This window comes from Diadema antillarum, unplaced genomic scaffold, assembly GCF_040938485.1.
Source record: "Diadema antillarum isolate AM-2024a unplaced genomic scaffold, OU_Dant_1.0 scf00000062, whole genome shotgun sequence".
In the NCBI taxonomy this organism is placed as follows: Eukaryota; Metazoa; Echinodermata; class Echinoidea; order Diadematoida; family Diadematidae; genus Diadema; species Diadema antillarum.
This window is the reverse complement of record NW_027270951.1, coordinates 2,518,991-2,543,044: the sequence shown is the minus strand read 5'-3', so window position 1 is coordinate 2,543,044 and position 24,054 is coordinate 2,518,991. Positions and strand designations below refer to the sequence as shown.

Below are 24,054 nucleotides of genomic sequence, written 5' to 3'. Positions count from 1 at the left end.
TATTTTATCAAAATACTTCATTTAGCACCCAGAGTTAAAAAAAAAAAAAAAAAAAACAGTTTTGATCATGGAAAGAGCACAATGGTCATTGTTGTGAACCAACTATGAGCTACCTACCATAAATTTCTTTGTTGCAACCCAAATAACTCATTCATGAATTTCTTTTTCAGTGCAATAAAACTGATAAAAGCTGACTACAAGCAGGCAAAAAAAACCCCAACAACAATAAATTGTCTCACAATTGTATAGATGCCATCCAGTTATTTTCATGCAGTCTTATTTAACTCTATTATTACCGCTTCTACATCTACTTTTACCTGTCCTGCCACTCCTGTCACAGACCTGCTTGTTCCTGGTCTAATATTCACCTCAAACTCGTTCCATTCCTTACTCTTCCACTGCCCCCACCCTCCGCTCCCCCCACCCCACCCACACCATCACTTCTGCTCTGGCTAATCTACGGCATTGCTTTCCTGAGTGAGCACATTATAGGAGAACTTCATGTCTGCGGTTGAAAAGCAGAAAGACTTCAACTGCATAGACTCTGTACAGACTGACCAGCCCCATGGCTGACATCTGACACAACAATCCTGTATGTTCAGCATGATTAAGGTGACAGTTTTGTTTTCTGCCAAAACCCTCATCTACACAAACATCATCAAGGACAAATTTAATAACAGCAATGACACAAACAACAGCACTCAACGGCATCATTAAATATTTGCTGTTTGTTTGTGGTTTTTTTTCCAGGGGTGGGTAACATGCAGACAACACGAAGCGATTGCAGCAAAGTCTCGATATTTTCGGACGGCAAGGTCCCATTAGGAAGGCGAGTTAAATGATCATCATCGTCAAAGACACTTTGGAGGGGCTCCATGTCTTGTGGCATGCTGTTTGCAAGTGACAAAGCTGCCACTCTGCAGCCACCCAGAAGACTCCAGCATCCTCAACACAAGCGGCGGACAAACTGAAATGATTTGTCACAAAGAAAGTGCCCCAAACTTGTGGTGGCACTACAATGTGAGATTGAGGCAGAAGCATCTCCTGGGGGCAGCTGTTTGGAGTAAGAGTAGGGTGTGCTCTGGAAGTAGACCTCAAGTCACAACGATCAACTGTACCCCACCCCTCCATCACCTCACCCCCATCCTTTCTTCTCCTGTACCCCATACCACACCTAACCTTAGTCAGAACCAAGTATGCGAGGGGTGGAAGAGGTTCCGCCTAAATACATCCCCCTACATGTCGGAGTAGTTCTCGGCAAAGAGCTTGACCTGTCGGTAGAACTCGGGAGAGCGCCACCGGTCCTCGAGGGCGCCGCACTCGCTCTCGTTGACGTATTCCAGCTTGGCCCGCATCTGGCCCCTTATCAATAGCTTGGATTGCATCAGTGCCTGGGTAGGGGACAGATTCAAAAGAGGGTATCAGAAAATAAGCATGATAAGTAGATAAACTTTAGCAATGTACTGTCTGAGCTAATATCACCAGACAAGAAATTTTCACTTGCATGAAACTTGCTCCAATTTCACAGGAAGCCAAGATTTGTGAAAGTAAAATACATGTGAAAATGTTTGTCTACACAAAGTATTGAATGCCAGTGGTGATTCACAAGTTTCTTGCCGCAAGAAAGGGCAGTCGGCTCTAATTCACGAAAATTTCATACAGCGAATGTTTCTGGTTTCAAATCACAGTGACTTGACTCATTTTATGCGCAAATATTGAGACCTACAACGAATAACAAAGAAAACAATAACATGCTGACAGATACTCTAATCTTATTATTTACAGCCTTCACCTCTGAGATTCTCTAAATTTACTTTTCATGTACTATCCCTCAACGGTTTCTCTCTTTTTTTGCCAACATTTGATTGCCTTTTATTTATTTTTTTTTACAGACGTCTTTCAGAAACATAGTACCCTGACCATGACCTTTGAATTGATTCTTATCTCTGACATATCGAGGCAAAATAATTTTGTGAAATTACTCTTGAACTTGAACTTGAACCAAATTAAAGCAAAACATAAATCAAGCAACTAATTAGTGAATGAATGACATATAAAACCAGGAATATTTTTCAGAGGATATTTTGGAACTGCATGACCTTCACCACATGTGAAGGCAGCATTGTCAAATATCTTATGTTTTGCCTCGGGTCTACAGAGGGAGTCACTAAAAACAGTTGAAGAATCGCAAGGGATGATTAATTATTTGTTCACAGGAAATCTAACAAAATTTTCACCAACTTTTATCCACATCAGATGAAAGCTTAAATCCTGGCACAGGAGTTCTATCAAGTCATATTTCAAGCAATCAGAAATAAATTACAGAACAAAAGAAAGCAATGCAAGCAATTCTGCGTGGCTGGCCTCCAACCTCACATCCAGTCATACTAGTTTGAATCCATGACTTCTCTGTGTTGCCCACCTTGCCAGATTGAGAAGCTATCCTCTGGACGCGTGGGATGACCTCTTGCATGAAGCTAGTCGGCCAGAAGGTGTGGGAGACCAGACCGCAGGCACAGGCCTCTAGCGCCGTCAGCTTTCGCCCTGCATACAGCATCTCACCGGCCTGGTATCACACAGACAGATTGGGACTTGATTGTGAATGTTGCCATGCCAACACCAATAAATGTAACTTACAGTTTACTGTTCTGTTTCGGGCACAATGAGTCTCAAAAGAAATACATAAAGAAAACATGGTAACAGAAATGAAAGTCTTGACTGAAAAAGTATTCATGCTGTTGAATGAATACGAATATTCATAACACAGCACGGAAGGCATGTAATGTTGTGTCTTTCAATACAGCGGCTACCTGGAATGCATTGGAAATCTTTGGAACTAAAACAAATATAGTAAGATACAGAGCAATGATCACACCTGATATGTTTCTGAGACATTCCACAAAATCACTGTATAGTCCGAATATTTCGCAAGGTTTTTATTTTCGCAAATTTTGCGAGTCAGGTGCTATTTGCAAAATAAAAGACACACAAAAATAATGACTCTGATCCAAATATGAATGTGACGTACACGTATACATTTCTCCGTGCAGTTCAGTACTCCACGGTAGCGAATTTAACCATTCGCGAAATTGTCGGGAATTCCCGATTCGCGGAAATTTAGACTAGCGAAATATATGGCATATAGAGTGACTTTCGAACTTACCACTGCCAGCCCCAAGACCTGCGGGAATGTGTGAGAGGCACAGCCTTCGGGAGTCTGGCCGAGAATACTGTAGGGCAAATGGAAGTAGGCCTTGTCGCTGGCGTACGCCACGTCACACAGAGGTAGAATGGCGGCCCCAAGACCGATGGCGGGACCGTTGACAGCCACCACCACAACCTTGGGACAATTGATAAGGCTGTCGACAAAGGACCTGGCGGGAATAGGGCCCAGAAACAGATGAATCATTTTCACAATCTACAAACGTCTTTTCAATGATGGACTGAACACTGGAGAAAGTGTAGCGATGGTCTGTTTCTCATAGCACTAAAGTAATGTCCACAAAATGTTGAATAATGTGTATCTGCAAGGAACAATCATGGGCTAAACAAATCCATGTTACTTGTTGACAGGTGTGGATCAAATAGGTCCAAAGCACAAAAATTTGGTCCAAATCCTTTGGGCCATTTTGCATGTAATACATGTGCATCAGTAAATGTTGGGTAAAATTCAATCAACACTATGTGACGTTTTACGGACATGAGAGAGTGTATTCAACAGAAACACACTCTTAATGACATGGTCACTTGACAGAATGTGACAAACCCTATCTACTGCCCTCTGTTGGCACCAGAGGTTAACTCGCTCACCTTACTGCATCGGCCATGTTTTTGGCTGCCCGCTTGCGCTCCTCCACAAAGGACGTCTGGAGGTACCTGAGGTCCAGCCCGCTACAGAAGACGCTCCCTGACCCACTCAGGAAGATCACCTTAGAGTCATCCTTCTTGCTTGCTTCAAACACAGTGGTTAGCTCCTGTAAGGCCTTTGGTGCGAACAGATTGATCATCACAACAATTCTTGAAAAACTAGAAATTTTATTTACCTATAAACATATTAGCATTGAGGTACAAATACAAAGGGCATTAATGATTATGTGAAGTAAATTAGAGTAAACATGCTCCTGCCATTCAATATGATACTACTACTACTACTACTACTACTTCTACTACTACTACTACTACTACTACTACTACTACTACTTCTACTACTACTACTACTACTACTACTGCTAATACTAATACTAATACTAATACTAATACTAATACTACTACTGATACTAATACTACCACTAATACTATTACTTATCATAATATTAATGACAGTATTGTAGCAATGATAATATCAATATTTTGAGAAATCAATCAAACTAATTAATGCATCATGACAACTAGTTTCTCTACATGTTCTTGTACATTATATTTGGTTTTGACTTTTACTTGAACTTTTGGGGTACAAAATAAGTATTTTTCAATGGCCAGTGGACTTATATGAGTGTGCGGTGTAATGTTTCCCTGTCACTGAAGTTTCTGTTAAAGGGCAACTCACTTTGAGGTTCAGTGCATTTCTCGTCGGGGTTGTGGTGAAAAGCCGGATCTGTGTGTAGCCAGGGCACTTTTTGACGACAATTTCTTTGTATTTGTACAACGACTCCGTCTGTCTTGCGCTGAACCTTCGGCTATATGATGGATGAGAAAGTGGAATTGTACACTGCTATTTAGAAGAAACTAGAGTAAACATGCTATGCTAGAATCAGTTGCCAGCTACAGGCATCAGTATCAACTAAGAAAAAAAGATAACAAAACAAATGTTTGGCTTCTTTCTTTCTTCTTCAAAGTTAGAGAGCATATTCTTTTGCCCACTCTTTTTCTTGGAAGTAACACAGAGCAAATGTCTTTCTACAGAATAATTACAGAAGACATACATTTCTTGGCAGTGAACAAGATAACCACAAGAAATTTTTCAGGTCTGAAGATTAAGGAGACATCTCCTTTTATGCCTTATGATGAAAAAAAAGTAACACAAGCTCTGAAATGGTTTTTGATATCAATGTGATATGATGAACTTCTTCATAACAAAGATTGAGACCAAAATAAAAACATGTTCATATCAGGAGTAGATTGTGAAAATGGACCTTGCCTTGGTTATATGGTTTTTCTTATCAAGTGTATGCTGTGACAGACATCACAAACACGTATGGCAGGGTCTATGGTATAATCTGATGCTTGATGCTGAAAATCAGAAGAAATCTTGTCAAAACCTCTAAAATCCTTTTTCAATTGTGAAATTCTCCCCTGCAACTTCATTTTTACTATTAAGCTATGTACAAAATAGAGTCATGCACGTAAATAAGGCAACCACTTCTATGGCATACTCTAAGACTCTAAAACTGCCCGGGGGCCCCATTTCATAAAGCTGTTCGTAAAGTTACGAATGTCATACGAATGACTGGTGATCAGTTCTGACGTGCTTTACTTATCAGAATTTCAATAATTCAGCACAAGAACTGATCACCAGTCATTCGTAACTTTATGAACAGCTTTATGAAACACCCCCCCCCCCCCGAACTACTTAAAATACCATAATTGTCTACACTAACAATTGTCATAACTAATATACAGCAATTGAACCATCATGTCAGTCACATTTTTTTTCTTCATGATTGATGACACCTCATAGAACACCTTCTAAATGTTTCCTGAACATTTCACTGGAAATGATTACAATATTGCCCACTTGGGCAACCAGAACGTCTTACTTGTCCTGAGTGTTCTCCTCTGCACTGGGGCTGGACTGAGAGAGCCGCCGTCTGGCCACAATGCTGGCCGTCCTCCGGCCCTGGGCATCACTGTCCTCTGTCTTGCTGGCATCGGTCATCGATGTGAAGGACTTTGAGAGCAACGCCTGGCCACCTTTCCGCAGCTTGTGGGGGGACAGGATCAGCTTCGGGTAGGGGCTGTGGGAGAGGGAGTGGTGGGACAGGATGGGCGAGTTCTTCCGACTCAGGTGGATACCTGGGGGGTGGGAGGGGGGTGACAGGAAATGACAGAAGAGAGCATACAATGTGTTCAGCCATTAATCGTTTATCTTCATACGTTGGTGACTACTGAAGGAGGATACTGTGAATTCCCCCCAAGATGATAAAATTCACACACATGCACGCACACACACACACACACACACACACACACACACACACACACTCTAAAGAGCCGCGAAGTCTACAGAGCTGCAACCAACCATCTGAAACCAACACACAATACATGTAAGCTATTATTTGTAGAGCTTTTTTGTTAGGATTTTTGAGAGAAGATCATACAGAAACCTACTACTAGTAATATACTACAATGTATTACAACAATTCATCTCATTGCCAGTTTCCTTAGCAATTGTATGGTGGCTTGGTGGGTTTGGGAGACAATTCTACTTATTTGGAAAGCTTTCAATTTGGCAAAGTCAAACTACACAAACTGATTTTAGCAGGTTTGGGGGGCAACATGTCACATTTCAGGAATATCATGTTCATGTAATGTGACCACATTATGTGTGATTTCCATGTAATTTGATGGATGTTGGACGGGCTTGCATAAGACAGCTACACAAAGTCTCCTTTTCAAAACACATTCATTGAATGCAATGGGGACTATTCTGTCACATGTGTGTATGACATGAATTGTTAGCTACCACTTTTAAAAACATTTTACTAAGATGCAAACCTATACAATGCTTGCCTCTGGTTCAATGTACAGCAATGCAAGTCCATAGGGCTGCTGACATTCAAACAACAAAATCAGGGAGATTGTGTGTTACATGCTTCTCAATGGGGGGGTTCAAGGGGGATTCATATTCCCTTGTTAGCACATCAATCAAAATATTTTACTATATTTTTCAGAAAGATTCCTAAAGAATAAGAGACTTACAGGGGGTCATATTTTCATCAAGTGTTTTGGCTGTGATTTTCACTGACAAATTTGCTCCCAGCAACCAGATGCAAAGACTTCAGTAGGTGTGTCTTCACCAGCCCGAAGTTCAAACTAGCGGGATATTTTGCGGTCTGGGAAAATAGCCTGATATTGCGAATGTGCGTCTTCATCAGCTCGAAACAGCCTGCTTGGGGAAATTAGCCCGAAATTTGACGTATGCGCGTTGCATCACTCTTCAGTTCGAAAGTGGATTTCCCTGTGCAAATCTCCCGTATTGCCGTATGTACGATACACAACAGACTGGTAGGGACACGTGTTTCGGTACAGTAGGTACAATTTTGTATTAGAATAGTACTTAAGTAACAAGCTCGATCGTCTCACGTTGTTGCGTCGATCTCGATCATGTACACAATACATGTAATGAGCTTTTGGGTTTATTTTCTACCATTCTGTTGGTACATTAGTGTGCAAATCATATCAACATTGACAGTTTACGGAGCACCGTATCCGTGATAAGTAGACGGGGCCTTCACCGGGAAGCAAAATGAAGGGTACAGTTCGTAATCTGTTGCTTGCACCAGCCATTGCTTCTGTGGAATGTATGGTGGGGTCGAGAAATTTTCGGGCTGATGAAAACGCAAACGAATTATTGCGCTATTTCCCGAATTAGCGTGCTAGTTCATGAACTAGCCCAAGATTTGGGGGGAAATTTTCCCGACCAAATAGTGCGCTATTTGCGTCTTCACCACACGAATAGTGCGCTATGTTGACATCGGGCTACTTGTAGTTTCGTAACCGCAAAATAGCGCGCTATTTTGAAACTGCGGGCTGATGAAGACAGGCCTAGTAACTTGAAACAGCTGACAGTGAATGCTGCCCTGAAAGCTGGGATCTACAATTTGTACCTGACAGTCTTAACTTGATAGCCTGTGGCAAGTAAAAACAAGCAAAAAATTCAAAAACAACACAAATACAGAAACCCTATATGACACTCGAGGCTCAGATCTCAGGATATTATCCTAATGCAGCTCAGTGATTATTGTACAAACAATGTTTCAAATGTTATCCTGTATAAAGTATAAAAGTAACTCTTCACGACCATGACACCAATATAACAATAAGTGCATGCCAAACAAATCACTGTACATGCATGTATGCATACGAACTCTTCATCACAACTTGTACTTTGGATTCATAAAGTGCATTGCCACTGAACACTGAAACTTTCTTTGTTTACTCTGTAAAACATGTTATGTTCGCAGCAGTAAATTTTTGCGAATTGGAGCCAATGGCCTTTTTCGTGGCATGAAATTTTCGCGAATTGCCACTGGCGTTCAATGCATATACCGGGTGTCCCAAAAAAAGCGGAACGGTGGATTTTCAGTACCTTGCGGTCTGAAAGTTATATATCTTTTGGCATCATTAGAAAGAGCATCTTCCGCAAAAGACTATGATACCCAAATCATTAAATTTGGTTTAGTACTTTTTATTCTACGCCAATTTCTGAAAATGCAATCATTGTCAAATTTCGCCGGATTTTTGCGACTTATGAGATAATAATTTGAGTGCGACACGCGATCCATACGGTGAATATTGTGTAAGCTCGGTGATCCATGTCAACAAAAGATACAGCTTTCACATTGGGCATGGGCCAGGAAAAAACAGTGTGTGTGTCTGTGTGTGTGTGCGCTCCAAATATGAAAGCGTTATCTTTTGTTGACATGGATCAACGAGCTTACAAAATTCACCGTATGGAACGCGTGTCGCACCCAAATTATTATCTCATAAGTCGCAAAAAATTGAAAATGACTGCATTTACAGAAATTGGCGTAGAATAAAAAATACTGAACCAAATTTAATGATTTTGGTATCATAGTCTTCTGCGGAAGATGCTCTTTCTAATGATGTCAAAAAATATATCACTTTTAAAACGCAAGGTACTGAAAATCCACCGTTCCGCTTTTTTTGGGACACCCGGTATAGTGTAGACAAGAATATTCGCATGTATTTTAATTTCCCAAATGTTGGTGCTCGCGAAATTCGGAAAATTAAAATGCTTCAAATATCAGTGTTTCATAAAGCAGGTTTTGACTCAACAAATGAATACTTTTGAAGACAATAATTTGCAGCTTGGCATTCATCATAACAGAGATTGCAAAAAGATTGAGCCATTACTGGATCGTCAGCGCCCATAGTTAGATGGCCCACACTAAACCATTGCATGACTGCAGATCTCCTGATGAAATAGATGTAATGTGCTTATTGAAATCAGCCATTCACACAAAAGCAATGTCAAGACCATGCTTACACTATTCAGAAGCCACAAACCAAAGAAGAAACAAAAGAAATATGTCTCAATAGGCTCTACAATGTAGACTTATCAATTTCAAGCATTGTACTGTATGTACAATATTGCCTGCCTGAAACAGCCTGTATGGAACAAAAGAAACTCACACTCACTGTGCCGTACAAAGTGAAATTAACATACCATCACTGGATATCATGCTATTTAGTCTCCTCCTATTTAATGGTGAGCCCATTCCATTACTAGCACCAGATGAGGAAGAATTTTGGGCGACCACACCAGTCACAGAATGGGCTCGCTTCATGCGTTTCTCCGGTGACATGCCCTCCAACATCACGCTATTTGCAGCAGCCACTACTCTGGGACCATTCATCGGTTTTGCTGCACTCACTTCAGAGTCCCTTTTCCTCTTTTGCGCTTTCACAGCGGCTTCAGAGTTCCTCGCAACGACAACACTGGCTTTAGTCCTGCCATTCTCACCACTAGCATCCTGGCTTCCAGCCATTTTGGCCTGGTCCTTTCCAGTCCTTTCTTTCCCATTCACCACAGTGTCTTTGGCATTCCCTACCTTGTCCTTGACACCTTCACTCTGCTTTTTCCGGTTCCCATTGGGAAGCTTTTTCTTGAAAACGGACTCGATGGAAGCAAGCCTCTCGTACCTTCCCTCCTTGAGCGTTTTGCGGTTGAACTCCTCCACGAGCTCCATGCAATCGCCGAGGTTCTCCAGTGGTTCCCACGTGTCTTCATCGCTGTCAAAGTTCTTCCACCGCACCATGTACTCCAGCTTTCCCTTGCGGGTTCGACGTCGAGCTAGGATGCGCTCAACCTGCAAAAACACAGAACAGAGTTTCAGAGCATCTATTACCACTTTGCAACTCAACATACATTGAGACTCACAATGCTGTTTAAAAACAGACACACAAACAAACAAACAAATAGAAACATTTTGATCCTTCACCGCAACAAGTCCGGGAGGTGCTGGCAATTTGGCACTCTGAGCTGAAAGCTCGTATATAATAGACATGTACAAGTGGCCATCAAATATGTTGCTTTCACAAGAATTACAGAATATGGGACTCTACCTACTGAGATTTGGCACTACATTGTACAATGTGTATGAATACTTCATCCTGCTTGAATACTTCACATTTACAGAAAATCAATGCAGCATGACATTACTGCGAATGGCAAATTGGGTGCAAAATTTTTATTTTTGCGCATTTTGTGAATTGGTCGCTATTCGTGAATTTAAAAACTTATAAAAATATTAACTCTGACCCCAACATGAATGTGACATGCATGCATACACTTCTCTCGATTGGTACCGTACTCCTCAATCGTGAACTTAACACCTTGCAAAATTATCGAGAATTCCTGATTAGCGAAAAATTTGACCAACTGGATATGGCGTATACAGTATGTCATTTTCATCATTTCAATGTTCAACACCTTTGTTTGGGTAAATTTTGACTGTGAGACCTTGTCCAGTAGTACTAAGCGGATACACTCAATCCTGCCACACTGCAGTAATCAGAATTGATGTATCACCATTGGAATTTATAGTTGTTGTTGTTGTTGGGGTTTTTTTTCTTCCCCCAGCAAGGTTGATTTGTAGAAACACAGTAACCAAACTGCCTGGCCAGCAAATTATGAGGGTAGTAATACTGCACTTCCTCGAATTATGGCTGATTGTACCATTCATCTAATTTCCAAAGGATAAAAAAAAAGGTTTCATCAAAGCACCATATGCTGACTCTACTTTAGGCAATGCAGCATTTCATCAATTGATTTTTCTAACGTAAAAACTTCGGGAGTCGTTTTCAACAGTAGAGATATCTTAGATACAGCTCTGTTGTGAATAAGATAGAGACAATCCGTTTGTTTACTTGCTGTTCATTTGTTTTGGTCTTACAATGCAGCTAGACAGTTGGAATGGATTATGCAAGCCAACCTTACTGGATTTCATAACTACTGGTATGCATGATGCGAATACAGTGCCCAGTCTTATTGCTGTACATCATGTATGCACATCTGCAGAACTTCAAGCCTGAAAAGACATTGGTCTAAAAAAAAAATACACAAATAAAACACTGCCACCAGAGCACTGGTGTCTGTGGTGCAGCCAACCACTTTTTGATTGTAAGAATGCCTGCAGAGGCTTGTACAATTCTGACCTTTGTCACATCATGCCCACATTTAGTCTAAAAATTGCCCCATGAGGCTTTATCCAGGCACCACGGATGACGAAGCACCACAAAAGAGTGTACATTCTGACTGTTCGGGAAAGGAGACATATCATAATTTAACCTGGAGTGATAGAACAATCTCACTCACAACAGTACTGTGATGTCATAAAGATTTGAACCTTGACCTGAAATGACTTCACCACATTCAGCCACAAACCAGCTAATAGAATTGTCTCTTCATATCACATTTGTATTTTGAGTTTATAAAGAGACGTACAGCCACGTAGTATTACAACCCAACTTGCCCGCTGGACAAAGGCAACAGAAAAATCACTGTCAGGAAGGTAATGTGAATAGATAACACATATTGCATGTTCACAGCATTGGGCCTTTGGCCCTAGAACACTTGCCAGCACTCACAGCAAAGTGGGGTACCAGTTAAACACCCCTTGTAATGCCCACAAGAAGATTTTCTACTTTTCATGTTGTTATGTAAACCTGGAGAAATCTAAAATATGACACTGACCTGGGACCTACAGCATTACTGGTAAATCACCCATCAAATGGAATATAATGAAAGTACACAAATATGTTATAAAGCATTTATGACCAATGTTCAGTAATATAATGTGTATTATATACCTCATTTCTAGAATCCTCTCATCTGATTGGTTAAAAGGGGAGTCATGAAAATAGCTGTGCCCTATTTTTGAGTTACTGTGACCGGGGCCCGGGCACAGTTAGTAAATAGGTTTGGAGACAGTCGCGACCCCGTACACATAGATCGCTCATATGTACGCACCAATGATACGACTGCCGCGCATTCGATCAGCGTGCTGTAAAAGAGACTAGCGGACTGGTTTGGAGACAGTCGCAACCCCGTACACTGTACACATAAAGATGATCACTCATGTACGCACCAATGATACGACCGCCGCGCTGTCGATCGATTACGAGTGCTGTAAAGGAGACTAGAATCTATATTTTCGGTATCTATATTTCGGAATCTATATTTTCGGTATATAAAACAAATAATGACTGCTTGATATTCGGGGCACAGTTAAAATTATGTAGGCCCTCGGTGATGTGAAAACCATAACCATGCCCTCAGCTTCGCTTCGGGCATGGTTACGGTTTTCACATCACCTTGGGCCCATAATCTTAACTGTGCCCCTCATAGCAGTCATTATTTGTATATTGACAGGTGCTTCAGATTTTCATGACTGTTCATAAGCTCCATCCAAGTTTCACATCACTGCCCAAACCCGATACCCCTCCCCCTCCCCCTCCACTGCCCCTGGGGCATAACGTGACACCCTACAGACTTTGATAATGACCTTGGTTGTATTACCTTTGACCTGGTGATCTCCAATCCGGTCACTCAGTCTTTGTATGGCCTCTAATTCATGCATGGTTTTACATGCGATAGCTATGCCTGGTTGAGAAAGCACATGTTATCTATCATGCCAACTGTAAGACACTCTGACAGAAGAAAGATGGCTGTTACACACAACAGTGCTACTAAACAGAAGTGCTTAGTTGCTCCATGTACACACGAAGCCTCTGGCAACACAAACTCATGGAAGTGTATCAACGGTGAGAACCCTGAATCACAGCTGCCACCACTCATTCCTGCTGCTTTATAGGGAAGGAAAAGCCAATAATCCACTCAGACCTATAATTATCTTCAAACCATGCGAACTACCCTAAATGCCTTCCTTTTTACATCTGCTATAATTCCAATAATGACATGCTATGTGAAATAGGACGTCACATTCATGTCTAGATACCAATGATTTATCGCACTCTAGACAAAGTGGTTGTAAAACTTCTTTGTTGCGAAACTGTGCGGTGCGATAGGCAACAAAAAAGAATTATGAACATGTTTTATGATATATGTGCATCATAATTTCGGTAGAAGTGGTTGCTAATACAATCTCTACTTTGTACACAGTCTACGTGCAACGGTAAATGCGTGCAACGGTAAATGTATGTACCTACTCTCTCATGTACACACATCAGGAATGATTTTGACTATGGTGTAATGTAGGATAAGGTACATATAAAACAAGAGTAAAAAAATAAAAGACAAAAGCTGGCCGACATGGGCAGCCAAAAATCAAAGGTGAGGCAAGTGAAACACAAGGGCATTGGTCTCTGACTGGGCACTTGAATAGCTACAAACTGTATACAGCTGAAAAATAGACATACCTTGTCTCTAAGTCAACATACCATGTACACCTTGCATATATACTGTAAAACATGATATATTCGCTGCATGAAAATTTCACGAATTGGAGTCGACGGCTTTCTCGCAGCATGAAATTTTCGCGAATTGCCAGTGGCATCCAATGTATATTGTGTAGGCAAGAACCATCGCTTGCACTTTAATTTCGGGAATTTTGGTACCACTCACAAAATTCGCAAAGTCAAAATCCACGCGAACAATCCTCATTTTACAGTACCTTCTATACCTTGCATTATATACCTTGTATACCTTACATTTAAGTCAACATACACTGTACATAGGACAGGAAAAAAAAATCTATTGACTTTCATGAATGTTGACTAATGTGTGCTTCGACACAGTATCTACTTACACAGGCAACCTTACCAGTCGTCTTCAGTCATTAATCAACACATGTGAGGTTGCATCATGATGCCACAGTAACTGTGCTGATGTTGCAAACTTTTCGGCCCAAATTCACAAAGGTTAGAATATTTTGGATATTTTCAAGGATTCAATAAGTTTCTCACTGCATTTGCACTTCAACCATAATCTCTCTTGGTCAACAGTCACTTGGCTTGTTAAATCATATTTATCATGGTTGCTGGGTTTTGATAGAGATGAACAAAACCACTAGAAAATTCTGAATTTACTGCAACTCAAGTTTGACTGAGGCTTCGGAAGAGTCAGAAACAGCTGACCACGGAGCACCGTACATGTATGTCAAGCAGCATGAAACACACTCAAGCAGCAGTCACACTGGCAACAAATCTCGAAGTTTAAGATCACGATCTCGAAGATCTCAAAGTTTTGCCAGTGTGACCACAAACTTCCCATGAAACTTCCCAGTCAAACTAGTGATATTCGGATGCTCGCGACTGAAACTTTGCGAAGTTTTGCCACTTGACTAGTCCATCACCTGTTTGCGGCATCGAATGATGGTTTTCAGGTGGTGCTTCAATGGGACGCACCTGTGTGCATTGTTACATTGTACATCACAATCGTTAGCTGTCAGACGGTGTGCTTTCTTCTTTCTTGTGCATGCACACTAGTGACCCAAGCTTTGAGAACTTAAAGATTGATAAGTTTAAGTGCCAGTGTGGATGGATCTTAAACTTTGCAATCTTTTGAAATTGCCAGCGTGACTGCAGCTATGTTTGATCTTTCTTTTTTAATACCTTTTGACATGCTACCACACATGCTAAATATAGTGTATCTGCATGCAACATATATTTACGGGTTGGAAACTTAACTTTATTGCTGAATTGTCAGATCTTCTAGTTGTGTTCTTGTACAGTTATGTATTAAGTGAGAATACCTTTCAACTTAAGTGAGGCAATTAACAAAACATTTCCCAAAATGACCATGAAATTGTGTTGATATACTAACATAAAGAATTTTTCCAAAGAAATGTTATTTGGTAAGCCAGGCTCCACACTAACTTTTTTTTTTTGGTGGCCCGAGAGAAAAATTTGGAGGCAAAAAAAAACAAGAGACCCGCGGGTCTAGCGCTCACCTGAGTATCGCAAGTTCACCTTTCACGCAGTCACTAATCTAAATTATTCACAGCTCTACCAAAATTTGACCAGGCATTCTCAAGTAGAAGATGAAAATGTACAATAAGGGCCCAATTTTTTCAAGATTCCTTAATTTGGGGGGATTGGGGCCCCCTGGGGCCCTCTGGGTGGGGCATGGTGCCCATTTTGATAAATTGAGATCCTGACCCCCTAGGGATGCTACCTGCCAAGTTTGACAAAAATCCATCATGAGGTTTTCAGGAAGAAGATGAAAATGTACAATTCAGGCCCCCATTTGGACCCTTCCAACCACCACCCCCCCCCCCCCCCCCTACCCAAGAGGGGCACCCCTGGATCTCCTATGAACAAACTTGAAACTACAGTCATTAATGTACTCACTCATAGTATTATCTCAGCTCTATATATAACTTCTGATTCTAGAGAAGATTTATAAAGATTCCTTCATTTGGGGGATTTGGGACCCCTGGGGGCCCCCTGGGTGGGGCATGGTGCCCATTTTAACAAATTGAGATCCTAACCCCCTAGGGATGCTACCTGCCAAGTTTGGTGAAAATAGGTCATGGGGTTCTCAAGAAGAAGATAAAAATGTACAATTTAGGCCCCATTAGGACCCCTCCTCACCCCCTCCCTCCCCTGGGTCCCAAGGGGGGCACCCCTGATTCTGCCATGAACAAACTTGAAACTACAGTCATCAATGTACTAACTCATAGTATTAACTTAGCTCTATCACTTCTGGTTCTAGAGAAGAAGATTTTTGCGGATATTCCTTAATTTTGGGGGGTTTGGGCCCCCTGGGGGCCCCCTGGGTGGGGCATGGTGCCCATTTTAACAAATTGAGATCCTAACCCCCTAGGGATGCTACCTGCCAAGTTTGGTGAAAATGGGTCATGGGGTTCTCAAGAAGACGATGAAAATGTACAATTTAGGCCCCATTAGAACCCTTCCCCACCCCCCTCCCCTGGGTCCCAAGGGGGGCACCCCTGATTCTGCCATGAACAAACTTGAAACTACAGTCATCAATGTACTAACTCATAGTATTAACTTAGCTCTATCACTTCTGGTTCTAGAGAAGAAGATTTTTACAGATTCCTTAATTTTGGGGGGTTTGGGCCCCCCTGGGGGCCCCCTGGGTGGGGCATGGTGCCCATTTTAAGAAATTGAGTTCCTAACCCCCTAGGGATGCTACCTGCCAAGTTTGATGAAAATCGGTCTTGGGGTTTTCAAGAAGAAGATGAAAATGTAAAAAGTTTACGCACGACGCACGACGGACGACGGACGACGGACGACGGACGACGGACGACGGACGACGGACGACGCACGACGGACGCCGGACGAAGGGCGATCGCAATAGCTCACTTGAGCCTTTGGCTCAGGTGAGCTAAAAAAACATTAACTCACTGCATGCATTTATGCATTTCCAGCGCAAAAAGTTACGAATTTATGGAGATACTTTTAAAAAAAATTTTGGTGGTCCAAGACGGGCCATCAAATTTGCCCTTTTCTGAAATTTGGTGGCCCGACTTTCATTTTGGTGGCCCTGGACCACCGTTAGTGTCGAGCCCTGGGTAAGCAAAATGACACTTTTAATCACGTCTACTTATAAATGCGATTTGACTTACACAATGTTGACTAATGCAAGATTGTAGCATGGCAAAGCATATCCAGTATCTTTGGCCTCCTCAACCGTTAATGCAGACCCTGGATGTAGGGCCTACTTGGCACAAATTCCCGGAAAATATCGTCATGGGGACACGTTCATTTCGTCATAGGACTGACGAGCAGACAGCTCACGGCATTCACTTCGGACCAAAACTTTTTTTTTTTTTTTTTTTTAAGCTGTACGAGTCTCTTTGTTTGAATATCACATGCAAAACATGATTTTGGAATGCTACCAAGAGAAAAGCATGTTGGGATACTTCCCCTTTGTGCAAGTGAGCGAGTGTGTTACATGTTTCCACGTTGAATGTTTTGCGTACAAGTAAGGTTCAGCCAACGGTCCATTATCAGATTAAAATCTAGGTTTCTAATGATCATTGGATCTACATCATTTGCAACTGGCAGAAATATTTGGTGTCCTTTATAACAACATCACTGTTAATGGCTTTTGTAAAAAAAAAATAACTTGCCAACACAATAATGAATATGTGGGACTATGTCTCAAAAAAAAAAGAGCCATTCACATAACGCTACAGTAGACAAACACTTTATTTCAAAGCACAGAGCATATCAAGGACTCATTTTCAGCTTCTCTTGAACTGCACTGCGCAATCAATATCAATCACACGCTCTGATAAATGCATCAATGAGAAGGTGAGGGTAATATTACACGAAAGCTACCATTCCCTAACTAATGTGGCAAGGTGTCCATATCACTGCTCTCATACTCTCCCATACAGGCTCAAACTTATCAGTACTAGCAGCCAAGAAGCACGAGAATACACCAAATGGGTACAGTAGCAGGTCAGCTCTCCATTCATAGAGATTTGCACCTTTCATCGGCCAGCCTGACGGATTAGGAAATCCATTTTTATAACTTCTTTATCCTATTCCTGGAGACTGCACACATCAAGGTGACGGGTCATGCTGAGTTCATGTGGCACATGGACCGTAGACCGTAGAGCGGTGTAATTGAGCGTATGCATAATTTTGTTGCATGGCCAGAGCAAACTGACTCTGGCTTACAAAACACACGAAAGGAATATATTCCATCTGACTTGATTTAAACGAGCAGTAGGCTCAGTAATGGCTTGAGCAAGTTTTACTCTCATGCAATCAACTCTTGATGGCCAGTGTTTATCATCTGTCATAGCAAAGTCTGTCTTTATGCCTTTGATGCATGTCTTGTTTTTGTCACATGACATCTTATGAATTGATTAATCAGCTCCATCAGACACAAGCTACAATATATTATAGATCGATACTTTGAGGCATTTCTACTCATTTTACTGAATTGTGAACATAAAGGAAGTTCTCGTGAGCAGACAGAAATGTGCCGTCATTTTTAACTCACTGCCAAGTTTACACAAGTGAGATAGTCTAACATATCAGTTCAGTCATGAGGATAAAAGAAATCAATCCTTGCCCTTTTTAAACTGGAATAAAGTGAAAGACAAACAGTTCAAACACAATAAAGTTTTGTTCATATTATCAGAGTAAATTATAACTGATTGACTGATGCATTCTTGCAAGGCATACAGCTGGGATACCCTAATGAGTGTTTCTTGCGATAAAGTTCTAGTGTCCTTGTGTTGTTGGTTTTTCCATTTGTTTGCAGATCCATTTATTTCAGCCCACACTTGTGACACATTTGGGTTGCCATAACTTAGCACACCTTGTACAAACACTATAATTCATTTGCATACTAACTCAGATCTTATCTGAAGGGAAAATGAGAAAGAGAGATAGAGAGGAGGGAGAGGGAGGGGGAGAGAGAAAAGGCAGAGTATATGAATTCATGACAAAATGTTATCACGTGGTCCATTCTCATTCAGAAATATTGCAACAAAAAATTGCACGTTTCAGCATTTACAGATAAGTTGCAAGTTTTTGCTTACAGCAGTCTGCAGCCTGCGACTACAGCTCTGAGGTTAACGACAGCCTGGCCAAGTACTGTATACGCCAAATATTTCGGAAGGTTTATATTTTCGAGAATTTCGTGAGTCAGGTGCTATTCACAAATTTAAAGACACATGAAAATACTGACTCTTATTCTGATATGAATTTGCACATATACATTTCTTATGCAGTACTGTACTCACTGATCGTGAATTTAACCACCCTCGCAAAATCGTTGGGAAGTCCTGATTCGTGAAAATTTAGACTCGCTGAATATAATTATGGTGCATACAGCAGCTGCATGAATTTTTTGTTGCTATGGGGAGGAATCCTAACATCCAGTGGAAGTCATATGACACAACATAGTCACATTTTCTGCAGTAAGCATTCTCACTGCAAATCAGCACGGCATACAATATAAAGTTAAAGGAATAAACTCCTGTCAGATTTTTCTGACTATGTTTAGGGTGGCTTTTGGCACAGTCATCTAATGATGTTAATCAAAATGTCATGATTTTTTTTTTTCAAGCATTACAACTTAACAGAAAAAGGTTTTATTATCAGTGAAAATGGATCTTTGAATGATTCTAGTAATAAGAAAAGGTCAGGTTATTCCACCCCATGAGAGCACTAAAACATATTAAGGTTGCATCTAGCATCTATAGAAATAAAATCTACTTGAACCAGCTTCTCTTCTGGAAATTCCCTACATGTGGTTTCTCTACCAGATTCACCTTATTTTGTCTACACTGCAAATCACTTTGCACAGTTTGATATCACATTAATTTCTTGCATTGGTTGATCATACACGTGTATATTATTTAAGCAGATACAATAGATCCATGATTCCACAGAAATTAGGTGAAGACAGAAGATACCTTCAAAAGTGTAGGTATCCCTAGTACAGCTGTAAGGAAATCCAAAATATCCAAAAGCAAGTACTATTCTTGGCCTCCTAGCTATTGTTCTAGAAAACAGAGCACTGTCTATATTCCCACCAACTTGGACTGTGCAAAGTGATTTGTCTCTGATGCGATCTTCACACAGAATTCAAATATGTAGCTCTGTACATTGTAAAGCAGTGTGGTACGAGGTCTTCATAAGATTGGGCAGCTCCATCACTTCATTTAGAGGCTGTTATCACAATATTGAATTCATAGTTTGCATGCAACATTCATGCGGCAGTGTGTACTATTTCAGCAGGAGGTAACTCGAAGACAATTCAGAGCGCTAAATGATAACAAGGAAAACCTAGATGAAAGCCCTGATAGCACCTGAGCACTGTGAAACATATGGACATTAAGTACTTGGAGCTGAAACTACAGGCATGTCATGTGAAACCAGCTGCCATGTCTTCATGAAACTTGATGATCAACGAAAATGTGGACAGGCCTACACGTGTGAGGCAGGGCTGCTAACATTCACAAATCAAAATCTGGGAGATTCAAAACTTTTACAGAGATACCCCGAGTGCTACTGGCATCCCAATACGCAAAACTGATTCCCAAATCAGAGAGGAATTTGACCTTCTTTGATAGTGAGGAAGAAGAGAGATATTTCATTTTACAGGGGAATTCCTGCAGAAACAGGGACATTTGGCTACTCTGGTAAGGGATGAGGGGCAGTAGGGAGGGCTTGAATAACGGGGCGCCTTCCCTCTCAACGTAAGGACAATGATCCAAACATGCAATTCTGGATTTTTTATGATTTAAATGGCCATTCAGACCATATTCATTTATAATGAATGCATACTGCAAATACTCCTGAAACATTAGATATTGGTCCCACATCAACTTTAGCAGAATAGCTGACTAAATTACATCAAAAATTGAGAACAAGCAATATTAACCCACGGTTTGACAAGGGGTGTTTCATAGGAGAAATCTACTGTATTGAAATCAAGTGAATTTTCCACAGAGCGTAGAATTTATGACTGCTCATGAATCAGGATCCCTGTGATGAATTTACTTGTGATTATAATGCAATATTCTGCATATGCTTTTCAAAAACAAAACAAAAAAAAACAAAACTGCAAGACCTTGTTGAGTTTTCATCTTTTATACAGTGAGCAATATCATTTCTCATACTGCGGGTGACAAGAACGATTCTGAATGTCAGGAGTCATTTGAAGTACGGAGCTTCAGAGCTCCTTTTTTACAGACAAAACTTCAAAAGATATTGGAAAGTTTGATGAGCAATTTTTTCCAGTCTGCAGCGTAAGGCAGAAACAAAGGCTAATAATAATCATTCCCTGCCGTAAATATACTTGCAAACCAATATTCCAATGAAAATTTACATACTAAAGGCACAGTCTGTACATGCACTCATGGTCACATACATCAACATGAAGCATCTGATACTTCTAGTGCTAACTGATACAGACCAGTTTCATACCATTCTGTGTCTGAAATCTAAAGTATGGGGAGGAAGTTTTATATAATTGTCATATAGTGATTAAGTTAAAGCCACTTTATTTTCTTTCTTTGTTTTAAAGAAGTAAAAAATTGGGGGCAATATATCCTACTCAACTATACAGCTGTACAAGTCAGTATGGTGGCATAGTAATGCCACAGAAACAAAACAAATGTGTTTTATAGTTAGTGAAGTGATGAAGCTTGTGGAAAGTAAGGGCAACTCTTTTGTTCTCTATTCTGAGTGATTAATACAGGGTTGTCAGTACAGTCTAATGTGTACTTCCCATGCACTCAGAAGTGGTCTTACAAAACTCTTACCCCTTTCACACTACTTACTCAACAGATTACCCTGGAGATTTACCAGGGAATAAAATGTGGAATACCAGGGAAGAATTTCTTTCAAACTTTCAAGTGAATGAGACCCTGGTTGAATTTCTCTTGTCCACTCTGCAGTGGAAATACATGCTATGGCACACATATGAAATTACGCACAAGATGTTGCTGGCATACAGGCCTTCGCTTTTCACCTGGCAGTTTAACATTCATGCCTTTTGCACAATGGCATCATCTAGTACTAGGGAGTACTTTGCAGTTTACCAAGGACAGTTCAAAGGTAAAATTTCTTTTTAAAAAGTCATAAGGCATTTTCCACAGGATTTCATCCACAAGACCTTTCATACCACTACATTTTCCCAGGTTCACCAGGGTGCACCCAGGTGAAATTTGCTAGGCATGAAAGGGGTATCAGTCACAAACTGTCAGACATGATTGACAGACAGATAGACAGACAGCCAGACATCCACATATGCTCTCAGACAGAAAGTCTCTAGTCTTTCTCATAAGCCACAGTCAAAATGGCTAAAGGTCGTGAATATCAAGATCCTGATCTTAAAGGGGCCCTGAAATCCAAATGCATGTTGATTTGTGTTGATTTATGATACCCTCAACATCACTTTTGCGGGGTGAAACGAATATCTAGAAACATTCCATATATTTTTAACGATTTTTTTCTTTTATTTTTCTTCAGATTACTTGGGAACGCTCACAAAAAATCCTTCCAAACCAGTATTCTTGAAATGACCTCATCTGTCAATCATTGCTAAAGTACTGAAATGTTTAGCAAATTGGAATGCACCTTACTCAGCATCCCCCTCGCCACTTTTGTTAGTCACATGAAACATGCACCTTCCATCACAAAATGGGTAAAGCATGTTGCTGCTCAAAATCTGTAAACACAGAAAATGTGCCCAATTGACCTTCATACAAAATCCACCACAGCCCAATACACTCACTGCTGATAAGCTAGTCAACTACAATGGCAACAATCAATCAGCTTTCAAAATTTCTGTTCATTGTCATGGAAACTGCTTTAACTGTTGGTTACTATGCAGCAGGGTCCTGATTTCAAATGCATGGAAATCCCTACTAGTTGTTCAATGCAGTAACATGCAGCAACATACAGGTTTTTCCCTGGACAATAATAAAACACCAATGTTTCAAAATTATGCAAAATCATAATGATAATGAAAAAAGTCTTCAGTACAGACATAAGAATTTTCATCCATGAAATTAGGAAAAAGCCACATCAAAAGATACCATTTCACAGGGTCAATGGGTGCAATGTTCAATAAACCACTTTCTGATATGGTCGGTCCTAAGTTTCTATATTTTGGGATATTCACATTTTTCCTGATCTGCTGCATCTGCTTATTTTTTCATGGCACTAAAGAAACAAAGACTGGTATGCCTCTCCCATATCACATTTTTTTTCCAAACAGGTCTGCAGTACATACGGACCGATGCAAGATGGCATGTTGTTGTTCCACATGATTTGGAAATATTGGTAACTGGGATAACACACCAACTCTCATGACAATATTTAAAGCCACTTGTATGGAAAACAGCTGAAATGTTAGCATTTTTCTTTTCTGACCCTACAGCCTAAAAACTTCCCTACATAATCACTGTGCGGTAATGCATTGTACCAAGTTTAATTGCACTACATACACAATGTGCATTAGGTACGGGGGGGGGGGGGGGGGGGGGATTTAAGCTTTCAATAGTGTATTTTTAGCATTTTAACCTGACCTTTGACCTCATGATCCAAAATTTCCACAGAGAATCAATGTTAGGCAATGCATGGTTATGTAGGCTAAGTTTCATCAAGATGCCCTGAGCAATTACATATTGAGAAAAAAATAAATAAATGCATATTTCATGTCGTTGTGACCTTTGACTTTTAATCTTACAGCCCAAAACTTTCACTATGGTCTGAAAATCTTTTTTCTGGTAATACATACATGTACATTGTACATGTACATTGTACATGTACTTATAAATACTAAAATACTAAGTTTCATGACAATACATTCAGGCATTGCAGAGAAAAAGGGGAAGTAGTAAAAATTTATCACATGACCTTGACATTTGACCTTTGACTTTGAGCATGTGCACCCAAAGTTAGCATATTAGCATTTTTCCTTTACCTTTGAGCCCCCACAGCCTAAAAACTTCCCTACATAATCACTAAGCAGTAATGCATTGTGCCAAGTTTAATTGCACTACATACACAATGTGTATTAGGTACGGGGAAAAAAAAATAAAGCTTTCAATAGTTTATTTTTAGCATTTTGACCTGACCTTTGACCTCATGATCCAAAACTTCCACAGAGAATCAATATAAGGCAATACATGGTTATGTAAGTGGTAGGCTAAGTTTCATCAAGATGCCCTGAGCAATTTCATATTGAGAAAAAAATAAATAAATGCATATTTTCATGTCGTTGTGACCTTTGACTTTTAATCTTACAGCCCAAAACTTTCCCTATGGTCTGAAAATCTTCTTTCTGGTAATACACATTGTACATGTACTTATGAATACTAAGTTTCATGAAAATACATTACGGCA

The 24,054-nt window shown here is 40.5% G+C and overlaps 1 protein-coding gene across 1 annotated transcript in view; it reads right to left on the bottom strand.

Moving 5' to 3' along the window:
• Positions 1 to 370: 370 nt before the first annotated feature.
• The window catches only part of LOC139716156 (chromodomain Y-like protein 2), a 35,402-nt gene continuing 11,718 nt past the window's right edge, over positions 371 to 24,054 (bottom strand). The window contains exons 2-8 of the mRNA XM_071627715.1: positions 9,410 to 10,052; positions 5,757 to 6,012; positions 4,547 to 4,676; positions 3,811 to 3,983; positions 3,164 to 3,374; positions 2,423 to 2,566; positions 371 to 1,391 (exon numbers count right to left, since the gene is read on the bottom strand). Coding sequence (XP_071483816.1) covers positions 1,236 to 1,391; positions 2,423 to 2,566; positions 3,164 to 3,374; positions 3,811 to 3,983; positions 4,547 to 4,676; positions 5,757 to 6,012; positions 9,410 to 10,052 — 1,713 coding nt within the window. The 3' untranslated portion in view covers positions 371 to 1,235. The remainder of the gene's footprint in view (positions 1,392 to 2,422; positions 2,567 to 3,163; positions 3,375 to 3,810; positions 3,984 to 4,546; positions 4,677 to 5,756; positions 6,013 to 9,409; positions 10,053 to 24,054) is intronic.